General features: G+C 51.4%; 1 protein-coding gene across 18 annotated transcripts in view; it reads left to right on the top strand.

Moving 5' to 3' along the window:
• Nucleotides 1-870: 870 nt before the first annotated feature.
• Nucleotides 871-15,552, top strand: part of TMEM44 (transmembrane protein 44) — a 43,240-nt gene continuing 28,558 nt past the window's right edge. For 7 of the 18 annotated variants that reach the window (XR_016019701.1, XR_016019705.1, XR_016019703.1 and 4 more), the window contains exons 1-8: nucleotides 873-1,435; nucleotides 3,942-4,068; nucleotides 5,618-5,711; nucleotides 6,753-6,919; nucleotides 7,133-7,219; nucleotides 11,036-11,206; nucleotides 12,846-12,983; nucleotides 14,205-14,309. Coding sequence is in view for 6 of the 18 variants with exons in the window: in XM_019723361.3 (XP_019578920.2) it covers nucleotides 1,293-1,435; nucleotides 3,942-4,068; nucleotides 5,618-5,711; nucleotides 6,753-6,919; nucleotides 7,133-7,219; nucleotides 11,036-11,206; nucleotides 12,846-12,983; nucleotides 14,205-14,309 (1,032 nt within the window). In the remaining 12 variants the exon portion in view is untranslated. Of the gene's footprint in view, nucleotides 1,436-1,543; nucleotides 3,197-3,941; nucleotides 4,069-5,617; nucleotides 5,712-6,752; nucleotides 6,920-7,132; nucleotides 7,220-11,035; nucleotides 11,207-12,845; nucleotides 12,984-14,204; nucleotides 14,310-15,552 lie in introns of those variants that run through there. The other 11 variants (XR_016019699.1, XR_016019698.1, XM_019723353.3 and 8 more) reach the window with 5 other exon arrangements.

Here is a 15,552-nt window from a genome sequence, read left to right as displayed (position 1 = left end):
GTGGAAGGAGGCCATGTTATGATCCTCTTGTTAGTTTTTCTTTTCGGCAAACTCAGGACCTTGGCCAAAAAACATTAGCTTCTGGGTGGGGCAGCTGCCGGGCCGGGGGAGCCTGGTAAAGGAACTGATTCACTTCCTAGGGACTGATCCTGTGCAGAGCCCTGTGGAAGGTGCTGGGAGAATCTGGGAGGCAGGGAGGGAGTTGATTGGAATACATAACCCTACGTGTTTCCTACAGGGTGAGGTCCCCATCCCCTCGTGCCTGGGCTGCGGACTGCCTCTCTCACCTCATGTCCTACCCTCAGTGCGGTACCTCCGCTATTTGCCAGTGTCCTCAGTCCATGCCCTTCCCGCCTCCAGAAGGTGAAAAAAATGAAACGACACAGTCATGTTCTTTAAGAAAAATTATGAAAATCAACAAGGAAATTTAAAAATTGTAATAGTTTGTTTTCAAGAAAAGCAGCCCTGTATACCTGAATTGTGTGGCAGAGTGGCTGGATGGGAAGGGACAGATTGCAAAACCCACCGGGCTCCTTGGCTGCTGGGGTCGCTGTCTAGGGTGACTTCCAGAGCCAGGCTTGGCTGACTGAGTGGCGGAGGGCGCCGGTCCCGCCTCAGAAAAGAGTGAGAAGAGGTAAGGGGATTGCTTACCAGCGCGTTTGTCTTATCCTTCGTGGCCTCCTAACACGCCTTTGTATTGTACCCTTGTGACCAACAGGACCGAGCCCCACTCACCTCGGGATCCCCGGCACCCAAGCGCTTCGCCAGACGCAAAGTACGTATTGTTTGGCTCAAAAAATGTGGTGGATTGATGAGCGGACAAAGTGCCTTAAAGTGACCCGACAGATCACTGGATTCCTCTCCGGCCACCGGGTCTGGGGAGGTGGGTGACAACGAAGTGGGTCGGCTGGGGCAGTGCCTCTGCAGCTGTCAAGGGGGCGGGGGCCGGGGCTGCAGCCTTTGTGCCCAGGCAGCTCGCGGCTCCCGCCGCTGGGGGGCGGCCTCTCGTCCGCGGACCCCCGACAATAGCGCGAGGGGAGGGCAGCTGCGCGGTCCCGGAAACTTTAACCTCGAGTCTTGGCCGCAGCTGCCAGCGCCCAGGACCGCAGAGCTGGGCGCACCCATTTCCCGCGCGCGGCCGGGACGCTCCGCTGGGCCGCCGCGACAGAGCCGAACCCAGAGAAGGGGGCGCGGGGCGGTAGCGCCCACAGCTTCTGCGGCCGGGGGAAGCTGCGCGCGGGTCCCTGGCCACGCGGGTGGCTCCAACACTGGTCGGCGGAGGCGAGCCTGCCATGGGGGAGGCGCCCACCCCCGATCCATCGCCCGCGCTTTGGGACTGGGGCTACCTGGACCGCTGCTTCGCCCGCCACCGCGTCTGCATCTCCTTCGGCCTGTGGATCTGCGCCTCCTCCTGCTGGATCGCCGCCCACGCGCTGTAATGGGGCCCGGGACCTGGCGGCGCCGGGGTGGGGGCGGGTCGGCCGCGGGGGGAATGGGAACTCACTCCCTCGCCGGCTAACTCCCTGTGGGAAACCTAGAGGGAAGGGGGCAGAAAGGGACGATGCAGAAGGCAGCACAGTTGCAGGATCGAAACTAACGTTTCGCCGTAGACTGAAGTCGATACTTTTACCGGATTCCACGCACAGGGAGGCTGGGCCGTGGGCCAGCAGGAGGAGGCTGGGTGATACAGTGGTCAGGGCCCGGGACTGGAAGCCGCCAGCCCTGGGATCTGGTGTCAGCTTTTCCCCATTAGTTCGCGGTGTGAGCTGGGTAAGCTATAAACCCTCGGCCTCGTTTTGCTCACGTAAATGGGATGGTAACTCATAGGATGGAAGGGAGGATTAAATGAGTACCGCTAAAGGGCTTAATAAGTGCTCATTAAACATCGTTCTTATTGCTCTAGTTCTGTCACCAACCCTTGGCAGAGGGCAAAGACCTAGGACAAGTCTCACAATGTTTCTGGTCTCTATGTCCCAAGGCCCTCTTAGCTAGGAAATGGGGAAGGGATGATCTGACTCTGGCCACAGAATTTGCCCTGGGTGTTTCCAGCACCTGGAGCGGTTTTGACAGCTGATCACCATAACCTGGGTTCTAAGGGTGAAGTCTGGCTAAAGGTGACCTCCAGGTCTTCAGCCACCCTTTCCCAAGCTTGGAAGGATGCTGCCACCCAGATATTCCCTGGCAGAGGAGAAAAGACCAGCAACCCCCAGGAAGGCTGGTGCCAGCTCCCCTTAGACACTTGATGGACATTCCCCTGAGGCGTTTGGTAGTGTTTCAGAGATTCTGCAGCCTCAGTACCCAGTCACTGCAATAGGAATAAAGACACTTAGAGCATTTACTGTGGGCTTACTGTTGCATTCATTAACTCATTGACTCCCTGCTACAACTCCAGGAGGTAGGGGCTGTTATCACCTTATTTAGATCAGGAAATCGCGGTTCCGAGAGGTTAACTAACTTGCCAGAGTGAATGGAACCAAAACCCCAGATCCTATCAGAAAGGGGCAGGTTTGTGAGAATTAAACTAGCCAGACCAGAGGATGGAAAATGAGGCCCTCTACATGCACTATCTCGTTTGTTCGTCACAGCTACCCTCTGAGGTCTGCATTAGTAGACATTTTACTGACTTGGAACCAAGGTTTGGAGAGGATAAATAACTCGAGAATGCCCAGCCAGTTAGTCTGGGAGCAGAGTCCGCTTTCTCACCCTGCCTTAGGTGTGGACACACCGTTGGTTTTAAGGATTTCACCATCCCTGAATCTCATTTGTCCTTGGGGATTGTATCTCCTCCAAGCTGTGTGTAGGCTGGGTTAGGGTCACTATGGCATCCCTGCCCCTGAAAGATGGGTAATGGCTCAGAGCAACAGGGTACAGAGCGAAGCTTCCACACATGAAGTCAGAAGGTCCATCATTAACTCCTCTTTCACCGTAAGCCTCAGCTTTCTCCACTTTCAAGTGGAACAGTTGAGATAAATTATTTCTAATCTGGGTCCAACTCAGAGAGTCCCTCATTTAGAACCTTCACTGCTTGGCTTTGAATTGGTTTCAGGAGCCCGGGGCCCAAATTAAAGGTTGATGTTTGTACTCTGAGCTTCCTCTAGCAGGTCAGGGGATGTTTAGGAGGAACCCAACAGCCTTCCATCCTCATCCGTGATGCCCAAGGGCTGATGCTCAGAATGAAAGGTCCTATCAATGTAGAGTGAGTACTACCCTGTGGGGTAAAGGAAATGAAACCACAGCTGCAACTGTATCTTGGTTTCTCCATAGAAAGGTAGCAGGGAAACATCTAGAACAAAGTTCTTCCAAGATCGCTTCTGCCTTTCTGAGCTTGTTCCTGGGTGTATGGAGAAGGGCTAGAAGCCAGCAAGCCATGGGGGGCGGGGCACTGGTGGAAGTCAGCCCAAAGTGCCTGGCATCTTCAAGAGTTTTGCTCTCCCTGTCTGTAAAGAACGTGTATCCAAAATGAAATCAACTTTGATATGGGCCAGTAGAAGACTGGCCACTCCATTACAGGGGTGGATTAGAAAGATTTCACTTTAATTTCAAAGAAACAATTTGCCTGTTTAAATTTAGGCAGTTAATTCTGCTCTACAGTAAACTGCAGTGATTGGGTTATTTTTATAACCCTCCTGTTTCCTTTCATAAAATAAAACCTGACAGCTAGTTTGTCAGCACTGAAAGGTGGTCATGAACTTGAGTGGCCCAGATTTGTAGGAGGAAAGAAATTCCTCTTCATTAGATAGGCTGGTCTGTTTCCTGCCCCAGGCTGGGAGCCTTTTGATCCTTTCTTTTCCTGTCTGTAAACTAAGTTCAAAAATACCCGCTGAATACCTGGGGTAGAAACTGCTTCATAAGGACACACAGCCACAATTGCCCTTTTCAGACACCTGCTTTGGGAGCCCAAACTCACAGCTCCCATGTTCCGTCCCTTTCTGTCCCCGCAGACTTCTCTATCTGAGATGTGCAAAGAAATCTGGACAGGACCAGTCAGCGCTGTGTGCTGCGTGCTGCCTCCTGACCAGCCTGTGTGACACGGTCGGGGCGGTACTGGCCAGACAGCTCACCATCCAGGTGCGTCCGTCTTAGTCCCTTCCCATGTAAGGCGCAGTTCGCCTCAGGGCCTGTGCCCTTGCTGGTCTTTCTGCCCCCCTCCAGTGTTCTTGCCCTGACAGCCACATGGCTCACTGCCCACGTCCTTCAACTCTGCTCAGAAGCCACCTTCTCAATAAGGCCTCCCCTGCCCACCTGTTTACCTCCAACATGGGCTCTTCAGACCGCCTCATCCTGCTCTGTTTTTTCCACAGCTTACCCTCTAACGCACCTTCCACTTTGTGTACTGAGTATATGTTTCTTGCTTATTGTAGTTAACCCCTACTAGAATGCCAGCTTCACACGGACAAGAATATATATATATGTGCATATATATATATATATATATATATATATATATATATATATATTTAGTACCATATCCCCATCACTTAAAACAGCAGCTGGCACATATTAAATGCTCAGTAAATAGTGGTTGTTGGTGTTAATTGTTTTTAGAGCCAGGGGCCCAGCCCCAGCTCATGCAGCAGTGTCTGGATCCTTTCCCAGGTGGTGATGAGGGCTTTCGGGTGAGTGAAAAGCAGTTTTAAGTTTTCCCAAAGTCTAGGCCCTCAAACAAACCTGTGTAGGAGGGGCCTATCCCTAAACATGTATCCCAAGGAAACTCTGTAGGCTCCATTGCAGGGCCACTGCTTAGGGGCTGGACCTGGCCTTGTGCCTACCCAGGTAGACAGGAAGGAGTAGGAGGGTAGCCTAGTGGTCGGGACACAGATTGGGAGAGTTGTAGACCCTGCTTGGAGTAGTCTGGCCTCAGAAAGAGATCACCTGCCCATTCTCATTAGCTGATGGAATATAATGAGTCCAATAGTAATAGTTGACATTTGTTAAATAATTAACTACCTACTTGACACTGAGGGCTTTTCATGTATTAACTCATCTAATCCCCAAGTCATCTTGTGACATGGGTGCTCTCATTATCCCTGTTTTACACATGTGGCACTGAGGCATAGCGAGGTTAAATAACTTCTCTAAGGTTAGCCTCTACTAAGTAGTGGTGTGAGGATGCAAATCCCAGAGCACATGCTCTTAGCAGGAATCACACTACCCTAGTAGCTCATGCATTTATAAATGGGTGCGTTTTACTTTCCTCCGGGTGCTAGTCTAAGCATTCTCCATGTATTGGCTCATGTAATGTGCTGAATGGTGAGGGAGACACTGTTATTATCTGTTTTACAGATGAGGAAACAGGCCCAGAGAAGGTCAGTGACTGGGCCAAAGTTACACAGCAGAGATTACACCATGCAGTGGAGAGAGTGTGAAATAGGAAGTGGAGGGCTGGGGGCCTGTGCTGTCTCTACCAATGGGCAGCTTCATTCCTCGAGATTAGTCATTTAAGCACCCCCATCTCCTCAAAAGTCAAATGGACATGATCTCAACCTTTCTTGGGGTTGGGAGTCATCCCTGGAAGCACTATTATCAGTGGGACACGTGGTAGAGGAGATCCGGGATGACAGGTGCTGTAGTTGCTGAAAAAGGTTTGAACACCAACTCTATTTCCATTTGCTCCCAGATTTTCACTGGTGCCTACCTAGCAGCTGTTGACTTGGTGAACTTTGTGTTCATTCTCTTCCCAGCCTGTGGCTCCAACCCCAAGTCTAATTCGGGTGAGTGTGTGGCCATCTGTTCCTGTCTTCATTCCCCTACTCATTCATTAGCATGCTGAGTGCTCACTCATGGTCCCTCCTGCCCCGGGCTGGGCCCTGCCTGGCACAGAATGAACGAGCTCCCTGACCTCAGCCAGAGGAGGGAGACAGGGCCCTAAACAGTCCTTAGAACTGCCAGTGAGGAGGGCCACCAGAGGACAGAAGGGGCTGCGGGTGTCAGGGAAGGCTGTGGCATTGGAATTGGGACTGCAGCTTCGGGGATTCCAGGTGAAAAGAACAGCGTGGGCAAACGCCAAGAAGAGGGATGGTGCCCGGCTTGGCGGCATGATGTCAGTGGGCACGTCTGGGGTGGCCGAACAAAGCCTCACAGCTTCTTGAAATGGATACCAGGAGTGGGCATGGGCAGAGCAGGAAGTGACCGAGATAGGATGAGAAGTCAGGTGTGTGGGATGGGAGCTTTCTTGAAAAGGGGCAGGAATAGGCTTGGACCTTGTCCAAACAGGAAACGCTTGCATCGGTGGGGTAATTAACTCAGCTGCTCAATGCTACCCCGAGGAGAATTGTTCTGATTAGGATTGTTCGGAGGAGTATCTTCTATTTCAAGGAGACTTTCAAAGATGGTGCTCCGTGTCCCGCTCCCGGTTTTGGCACGCTGGCGCAAACGTGTTCACTCACTGATACAATCACCAAGTTTGTGACGGTTCTGCCCTGTGCCAGGCTCTGAGGAGATTGTAGAAACTGCCAGGGCACACTGGCTGCCCTCAGGGGCTTCCAGAGTAGGAGCGGCGATGCTGTGCGCACAGGTACTTATGATAAGGGATGATGGCGCCCTGCCTTGAAACATCAAATGCTGTGAGAGGGCTGAGATAGGAGAAGAGCGCCGTCATGGCAGAAGTGTGGGGGGCACGACCACAGGGCCTTGACCGGTGGGGAGGACCTGGTCTGGCACAGGGGCTGGGTGGACACCCGTTCTTCCCAGCAGCTGCCTGTCAAGTTCCTCCAGATCCCAGGAGCTGTGTGGGACTTTGGTGTGTGTTGCAGGTCAGGGCTCCCAGGACAGGAAGAGGAGGCGGCGGCTCAGGGCCAGCATATTTGCCCTGGCCCTGCCCCTGAGCCTGGGCCCGGGCTGGGCTCTCTGGGCTGCTGTCCCGAAGGCTTCAGGCCCCATCCAAGGGCCACAGCGGAGGCTGCTGGGAAGTGTGCTGCAGGTGAGGCTGAGCCAGCTGGGGGTTGGGGGTATAACGTGGGGGAGTGCAGGTCCCTTCCCTCCTCACAGTCCCAACAAACACCTCAGGTGTGTGTGGGCGGGGCAGGGTTAGGCCTTGTCTTTGTTGGGAGGAACCTGCTAAAAGCAGAAAAGGACTGGTCTGGGATGCATGGTCGTCTCCTTGGGGTACTGAGTGTATCACCTGTTCCCACAGGACAATACGGAAATCCTCGGCTATCTGCTGGGTGGCATTGCGGCCTTTGGCTCCTGCGCTTCCCGGATCCCCCCACTCTCCAGAATCGTGAGGCTGGGCTCGGGGCTGGACTGTGGGGCACTGTCTTAGGCCATCTGGGGGCATTGTTGAAGCTCAGAGCAGAGGGGTGGTGTCACCCCATGGCGAGGGCGGGGTGGAGGTGGGGGGCGTGGGCACCTGGCCCAGGGCAAGTGCTGAGGCCTCTTACTGCAGAGTCCACTGCATTCTCTCCATTTTGTGTAGCAAATGAAAAGCAGGCTCTCAGGAAAAAGCCACTGGGGTTGGACCAATAAGTAGCCCACAGGGAATGAGAAGGTTTTAGAGGACAGAATCATGTAGCTGCTGGGGTTCTGTGTATTCGAGAGCATCTTATTGGGAGATACCTTCTGAGCGTCTGAGGTGAGGGAAGCCCTGCGTTGGCCAGTCCCTGGTGTGGGGATATAGACATGACTTGAGATGCCGTGCTTACCCTTGGGAAGCTCCCAGTCTCATGGAAGACACTGGGAAAATAGAATCAAATATTTGGGGTTTTTGAAGAGGGAGAAAATGCTCCTACAGTATTCAAATGTGTGAGGGTGAAAACTGTTTATGCTGCCTGGTAGGTGGGTGCTGGGGAGGCCTCAGGTTGGCTCTGAGGGGAAGGTGGGATTTGAGGAGGCAGAGATGAGGGAAAGAGGAGAGCGCACAGGAAAAGCCACCGAGACAGGAAAATGCCTGCAGAAGAGTAAGATACCGTGGATGTGTGAAAACTGCTCTTAAAGGAGGGCCTTGCTGAGGGAATAATGGCTGCGAATAACTCCAGAAATGTAATGGGCCTATCATTGGGTCTAAAAAAAAAAATCGCTTGCCCAAAAGCATCATTTAATAGCAGTTCCAGGAGAACAGGTTTTGGGAATGGCAGGTGCTCAGTTGATCACTTGTAGGAAGCTGCAGCCTATGGTTATGGCCAGAAACCTCATGGGCCATGGGGTCTCATCAACAGAGGTGCAACCTCCAGATCAAGGAGGGGAGAGGAGGGAGCACTGCTGTCCATTCAGTGACCCCTGGGACAGGTCTCCAGGTGGCATGGGGGCTGGGAAGCTGGTCACATGAAGGCCTTTGAAGGAACTGCTGCAGTGCCCTGACCACCCATATTAGTTCCTCCTAGTGCTGCCATCACAAAGTACCACAAACTTTGAACAACAGAAATGTACTATCTCTAAGTCCTGGAGGCCAGCAGTCTAATATCGAGGCGTCAGCATGGCCACGTTCCCTCTGAAGGTGCTTGGGGAGGATCTGTTCTAGGCCTTCCAGGCCTCTGGTAGTTCCTTGGCAGGTGACAGCATAGCTCCATTGTTCACGTGGCATTCTCACGTGAGCGTTCCTGTGTCCATCTTGCCCCTGTTTATAAGGACACAGTCATATGGATTAGGGCCCCCTAATGGCCTCATCTTAACTATCATCTGCAAAGACCCTAGTTCCAAATAAGGTCACATTCACAGGCTCTGGGGTTGGGACTTTAACATCTTTTTTTGGGGGGGGGGTCACAGTTCAACCCATAGCACCTCCCCACCTACAACAGCCCAGGCCAGCCTCATCACTGTCACTCACTCTGCTTCATTCCTTTATAGCCTTTGTCACAACCCGAAATTAGCTCCTGCAGTTATTTACCAAGTTGTAATCTTGGCAACAAGATAGAGGAACGTCACCACTGAGAGAGCAGTGGCCTTTTCCCCCACTGTATTCCCCACTGTTTTATTCCCCACTGTATTCCAGGTGCTTGGGACCTGCCCATGGTAGGTGCCAGCAAACACCTGTTAATGAGTGACTTAAGCTGGCCTGGGCAAAAGGAAGCTCATGGATGCAGGAATCAGAAGGGCTGTCTTGGGGCAGAAAGAGCAGCCTCGTTCTCTGCAGTCTCGGAGAATAGAACCAAGACCAAGACTGGGAAGAGGTGATGGGGCAGGGGGCATTTCCCATTCATGGGTTAGGCACTTTGCAGGTGCATGGCCTGTTGAGAGCAGTCAGTATTGTTATTCCTGCCATAGGAGGTAGTGGGCTTCCCAACACCAAAGGCATTCAAGCCTGATGGCCATGTGGCAGGAAGATAAGTGATTGCATTGGGATTCAGCTGGGGGGCTGCCGGGCCTGAGTATCTCTGGTCCCATAAAGGAGAGCCCAGAGGTCAGGTCCCCTTATTAGGGAGAAACCCAGCAGGATTTGGGGTGTTCTAGGAAGCTGCTTCCAATTTACCCCTGGTGGGGTTGCTGAGGAGTAAGTGGAATGGCTGAGTGGCTTTGGAGGGAGAAGTTTCCATTCTTCTAGGAGCATGTCATTGCATGGACAGTGAAATCCAGACTGACCGTCAGGCGTTGTGCTGACAATAGTGGGAGTCGTCACTGCTGCAGGAGCTGTCTGAGGCATCCCAGCCCCCAGCGGGGATGTGCCAGGCAGCCACCAGGCTGGGTGTCCTCCCAGCTTCTGTCCTCACCTGCTAGACAAGGCCCTCATGTGCTGGAGAAATTCCTGCCACATTGCGAGTCACCATGCCAGTTCCATTCTTCAAGCAGTCACTGAGCACCTCCTGTGCACCCAGCACTGTAGGCAAATAGAGCCCTACAGGCCCTGGAACTGAGCCTGCAAAGAGACTGAGTTTTGCATTCAGTGGGCACCGTGAATGGGTTGGCATGTGAGTGAGCAGGGCTGATCAGCAACAGAGACAAGAGGCAGGAGGGCCCAGGTCCTAGCCCAGCTCTGCAAGTCACCTCCCATCTCTGGCCACCAGTGTCCTTTGTGAAATGTGGGCGGGCAGGCTGGAGGACCCTCCCAGGGGCTCCTCACCAGAGCTGTGCTGACTGGGGGAGCCGCTGCCTGGGCTGTGTGAGGCGGGAAGGGGTGCTGTCCCCACCCTCAGCCTCTGGGTCCCCTCCACTGGGTGCTGTCTGTACTGAGGGGATGGTGGGTCGGAAACAGGGAGGCCCAGGAACCAGGCTAGGAGAGATGCAGAGGGACATGCAACACTCCTGAGGAATCCTTTCAAGAGTTAAATAAAAATGAGGAAAATCAGCCCCAACAAGCTTTTACCCTGAATTTTTTCTGTTGCCTAGCCAAGGCCTGTATGTCTCTATGTCATCTAATGAGCAAATTAAGTTATAATATATGTATTAATTTATACTATGTAATTATATATAATTAGAAATATATAGTATTTGTGTATACATGAGGTATATATATAAAATGACTTTATACCTATAAAGGGTACTTACATATAAGCATTGCATGTTTCCTTTTAAAAAAATCAATATTTCTATTACTCATTCTCCAAAAATATCCCACTGGTTTCAAAATTTCCAGAATGTTACGTCTAATTTTCCTGACTTCCTTGTCTGGCCTTAGCTCGCCATAATTCAGTCTCCCTCATGTCCTCCCAGCTGACTGTCACAAGCCCCTGCCCAGTACTGGGTGCCAGGGGTACCAAGATGGGGACCTCAGCCCTGCTCTTAGGAGCCCTCTGTCCATCAGGCAGACAGATGCGTAAGGAGCTAAGTCATGATCAGGGGGAAAGGTGCTCCAGTACAGGGACGTGTCAGGTGTGATGGGACGCAGGAGAGGGAGTTACTTCGCTCTGCTTAGTGTGGAAGTGGGAACGGATGGTTTCCCAGAGTTGAGTTTAAGCCAGGATTTGAGGGATGAGTAGGAGTTCACCAGGCAAGGGCAGTAGCTTGCGCAAAAGCCGGAAGCCCAACAGAAGTAGCACCCTTAGGGATTTGTCTTGGGCAGAGAGTTTGCCCTCCCACCTGCTCTGCTACCAGGCCCTGGGTCTTAGCTCTGGGGGTTGGGGGTAGCAGTGTCCGTCCCTGCCCCAGCTTTCTCCTCTCTGCCCAGTGCCGTGGTAAGACGTTTCCCTTCATCCACCTGTGGACCCGGCTCCTGTTCGCCCTGGCTGGCCTCCTGTACGCCTCAGCCATCGTGGCCCATGACCGGCGGCCTGACTACCTGCTGCGGGCCACTCCCTGGTTCCTGACCTCCCTCGGCAGTGCTGCGCTGGACCTCGCTGTATCCACCCAGGCCCAGCAGGGCTTGACCGCCTGTTTCTCATCTCCCTGCCCCTGCCATGCCCCCCTTCCCTCTTCCTAGATGGAACTCTCTCCCAGTGGCCAGGAAGGCGGTTTGAAACCTGGGGCAGGCCAACACAATGGCAATGTGCGTTTTGTTTTGTTTCCTTTTTTTTTTTTAAATGAGAATAATTATATGTTGGGTGGAGCTCTGTGAGACAGCAAAAGGGATTGTAAAAGTCCTGGCCCTGGGATCAGAAGAGCTAGCTTCCAGTCTCAGTTCCGCTCCCGGGTGGGGTTGGTCCCTGCCCTTTAGGAACCTGTTTTCCTCATCTTTGCCTTGCCTTTCTCACAGGCTGGGAAAGGGCTTTGCAAGCTGACCTGCTGTGCAGGGGTAATCATTCCCTCTCTTCTCTTTGGTCCTGGAGGCTGGGTTGGGAAAGCAGAGAGAAAAGTGGACAAGGGCTGCCCTTCATCAGTGATTATGAGCATCTTCCTGGTTCCCCGGGGCTGTGGCCTGATGTGCTGAGACCCTGGTGACCTTGGCATAAGGACCTCAAGGGCAAGCTAAGCTTAGACAGTGATGGGTGGAGATGGTGTGTGTGTGTGTGTGTGTGTGTGTGTGTGTGTGTGAAAAACCTGTGGATTTAGCATAAATAGTTCAGAAACTGATTTTCTCATGTACTGTGTTAGTTTGCTAGGGCTGCCATAACAAACGGCCACAAACCTGATGGCTTAAACAACGGAAATGTATTCTCTCAACTCTGGAGGCCAGCGGTGCGAAGTCCAGGCCGGGCCACCCTGGCTCCGAAGGCTCTCCAGGAGATTCTTTCCTTGTCTCTCCAGCGTCTGCTGGCTCCTGGTGTTCCTCGGCTTATGAGCATAATTTTAATTTCTGCCTCCAGTCTTCACATGGCCTTCTTCCCTTTGTGTACCTTTGTGTATCCTCTCCTCTTATAAGGCCTCCTGTTGTGGGAGTTAGGGTCCACCCCAATCCACTATGACCTCATCTTAACTAATTTTTTTTATACATAATTTTATTAGTTTCAGGTGCACAAGACAAAGCAATACTTAGACGTTTATCATTTATATCCCCCACACTGTGTGAACCCCCGCCCCCCATCCACTACCCCTCTGACATCGCACACAGCCATTACATTTCCACTGTCTCTATTCCTAATGCTGTACTCCGCTTCCTGTAACCATATACATACAAACATATACATACACATATATATATAAGATTACAGTTGGCATTCATTATTGTTCAGCTTCAGGTGATCTTAACTAATTTTTGAGTTGTGCATTTTGAGGTTCCAACTGGATGTAAATGCGGGGTGGGGGGGTGAGGTGGGGGCCGCTGTCAACCCACTACAGGTTGTACCTGTAAGCCAAGCCCTTCAAGGAAGCTGTTTTCCAACATGCTTGTGTTTACCACGTATTTCCTAGGTGTTCGTTAGAAGCAGGCTCTTGCTGGGTGCTGGACCCTTGTGGGGAAAGTGTAGAGACCTGGCCCTGTCCTCAAATGAGCTCCCCGACCTGGGGAGGGAGCGCAGAGGGTGGGGCCTCGGGTCAGAGCCCAGGGCAGCACTGGGCAGCTGAAGCGTTCCACTTCCTTGGACCTTAGTTCCACGTCTCAGATCATCTTCCTTTCCTGGGTGATGAAGAGCAAGATGAGGCGGGCCTTGGGATTTCCTTCGGAAGCCAGAGAGAGCACCGACACCCAAGCCCTTCTGACCTGCGCAGAGAAAGAAGACAACCAGGAGGCGAGGAATGAGGCAGGTCTCACTGGCTGGGGAACTGCTAGTCCCACCGGTGTTTGCGCTCAGAAGGAGCAGAGGCGGGCTCTCACCAGGGCCAGGCCTGGGGGCCTGGGGTCCCTCTGAACGTGGCCAGCTGGTCACTTTAGAAAACCACTATTCATGCCCAACAGTAGGGATGTCCTGAACAAATAGGATCTTCCATTTTCCCAGTTACAACATATATTGTAAAAGTTTTTTGATTACTTAATGAACTTTAATATGTTTTCAGCAATGTAGATCAATAGTCAAATGTCCACTTACGCTATTTAGTGATTTACATACATATATACACACATACTCACAAGAGTGTATGTATATATGTATACATATACATATATGTACACATTTTATACATATATGTAATATTTAATTTTACATACTGCATAAATTAATATGTAACCTGACTGAGTTAATAAAATAGAAGATAGTGGTGGGTATGGCCAAGGTAAAAGGGATTTATATAGGTGCTTGGACCAAAGATCCAAGTTCCCATGAAGGTTCCAATGGGAGGTTATTTTCATCCATTCTAAAATTTATTATGAAATATTCCCAAAAGGGAGCTAAAATATTTAAAGAGAGCCCTGTGTGTCTTAGTGTTCTGAAGGGAAGAAGTTGAGACTTTGCAATCACTTCATCAGTCCTTTAGAGAAATGGTTCTCAAAGTGGGGTCCTTGGACCAGCACCGCCTGGGAACTTGTTAGGTTGCACCCAGCTCTACCAGATCCTAAACTCAGAGTGTTTTAATAAGTCCACTGGGCACTCCTATTACACACGACAGTTTGAGAACCACTGCTTTACACAAGTATTCATTTCGCACCTGCTGCACTAGTTCCCAAACTTGACCATACTTTACAATTATCTATGGGGCTTTTAAACTCTGCAGGTCACATCCATACCAAGTAAGTCAGAATATCTGGCAGGGGGAGGGAGGGTGAGAATTAAACATCAGTTATTTTCTTTTTTAAATTGCCCAGGTGATTCTACTGTGCAGAAAAGTTTGGGAACCATTGACCCACTGTGATCTCAAAGAGAGAGATAAGATATATCTTATAGGAAGCAGAAAGTGAGCTGCCATAAAATAATAGAAAAAACACTTTAGGGGGTTCTTTTGAAGAAAATGGGATCTTGTTTTTAGAAAATGTCTCCTGACTTTAAGAATTCCCCTCCCCTTTCTGTCTCCTTGTCTCTGCTTGAAAGAATTTGGATTGGGTGCCTCTCACCACACTACCACAATGCAAGTCACCAAGGACAATGGCAGCCATCAGTCGCTACATGGAGCTGACCATTGAGCCAGTGCAGCAGGTGAGTGGCCATGGGCCACAGCCAGGGGTCCAGAAGGTGACAAGTAGTCATAGAAGGCTTCCTGGAGGAGGTGGCCCTTTAGCTGCAGAATGGACAGGAGGAGGCAGAGAAGCATGAAAAAGAGGAAGGAGCTCTCCAGGGCAGATGGAGGTGAGTTTGGGAGATGAAAGGCTAGAGAGGAGGCAAGGGTAGGATTGTCACACCATGGAAGCTATCATCCTGAGGTGATAGAAGTCTAGGAAGCCTCAGTACTAGAGACTCAGGATCAGACATGCATTTTAGAGCCATCACGCAGGCAATGTTGGAGGACAGACTGGGGGAGATGAGATTAGAATCAAGGCAGCCAGTGAGGGTCTCTTGTAAGTTCAGGAAAGCGGTGGTATGGACTGAACCAAGGCTGGCACAAATGGAGAAGCAGAGATGGCGTGGAGAGAGTTGGCAAGTAGAGAGTTGAGGGGAGTGAGGATGTGGGGGTGAGGGACACCGAGGGCTCCAGATGTCTCCCAGGGCTCTGGCCTGCATGTGGGGTCCCTCAGGAGGAAAAGGATTAAAGGAAAGAAGGAGTGAGGTGACAAGTCCTCTCTGTTGTCCCACTGGCCCACTAAGACTGTTCTTGTGCAGGTTGCCGGTGACCTCCAGGGTGCTAAATCCTGGGGTCATTTCTGTCCTAGTTGAGATTCAGCTCACTTGGCCACTAGTGATATAGGAATATTTCTCTGTGAGTCCCCAAATGCTTGATGTAGGGGATTTTTGAGTGAGTGAGTGCCGGGATTGTGTCTCATGAGACCAAAGAATGGAAACACGGACCCAGGAGAGGCAAAGAGTTTTAAAAAGAGGATAGTTTATTGAAAGCAAAGGGTCAGAGCTCCCGAGCGGGAGGGGGTACCCAGTGACTGAGGCAAAAATTCTTACTTTTTATACCTTCCCTCACCTGCTTGGGGAAAGGGGGCTGGAGCCTTCTAATGGAATTCATCTATCAGGTTTGTCTTGTTTGCCCATCCTGAAGGGAATAACAAAATAACCCATTCCCATCTGCTCCTTTGTCTGGCCAAAAGGGATTTGAGAGAATTTATTAACCTCAAGGCACGTTCTCATATCTTTGTCCTGGAATGAAGGAGACATTCCAGAACCTGGAGTTTCAGGATATGGCTGCTTTTTGCTTATTCCACCAGGGACCTCCCTGTCTACCTAACGACATGCTAACTAACCTGTCTCACTAACTCCTTGTGATTTCTGGGGCCTT

The sequence above is a fragment of the Rhinolophus sinicus genome, chromosome 17 (assembly GCF_057876585.1).
Source record: "Rhinolophus sinicus isolate RSI-liver-muscle chromosome 17, RSI-T2T, whole genome shotgun sequence".
In the NCBI taxonomy this organism is placed as follows: Eukaryota; Metazoa; Chordata; class Mammalia; order Chiroptera; family Rhinolophidae; genus Rhinolophus; species Rhinolophus sinicus.
The sequence above is the reverse complement of the archived record's forward strand: the minus strand, read 5'-3'. Positions and strand labels throughout refer to the sequence as shown.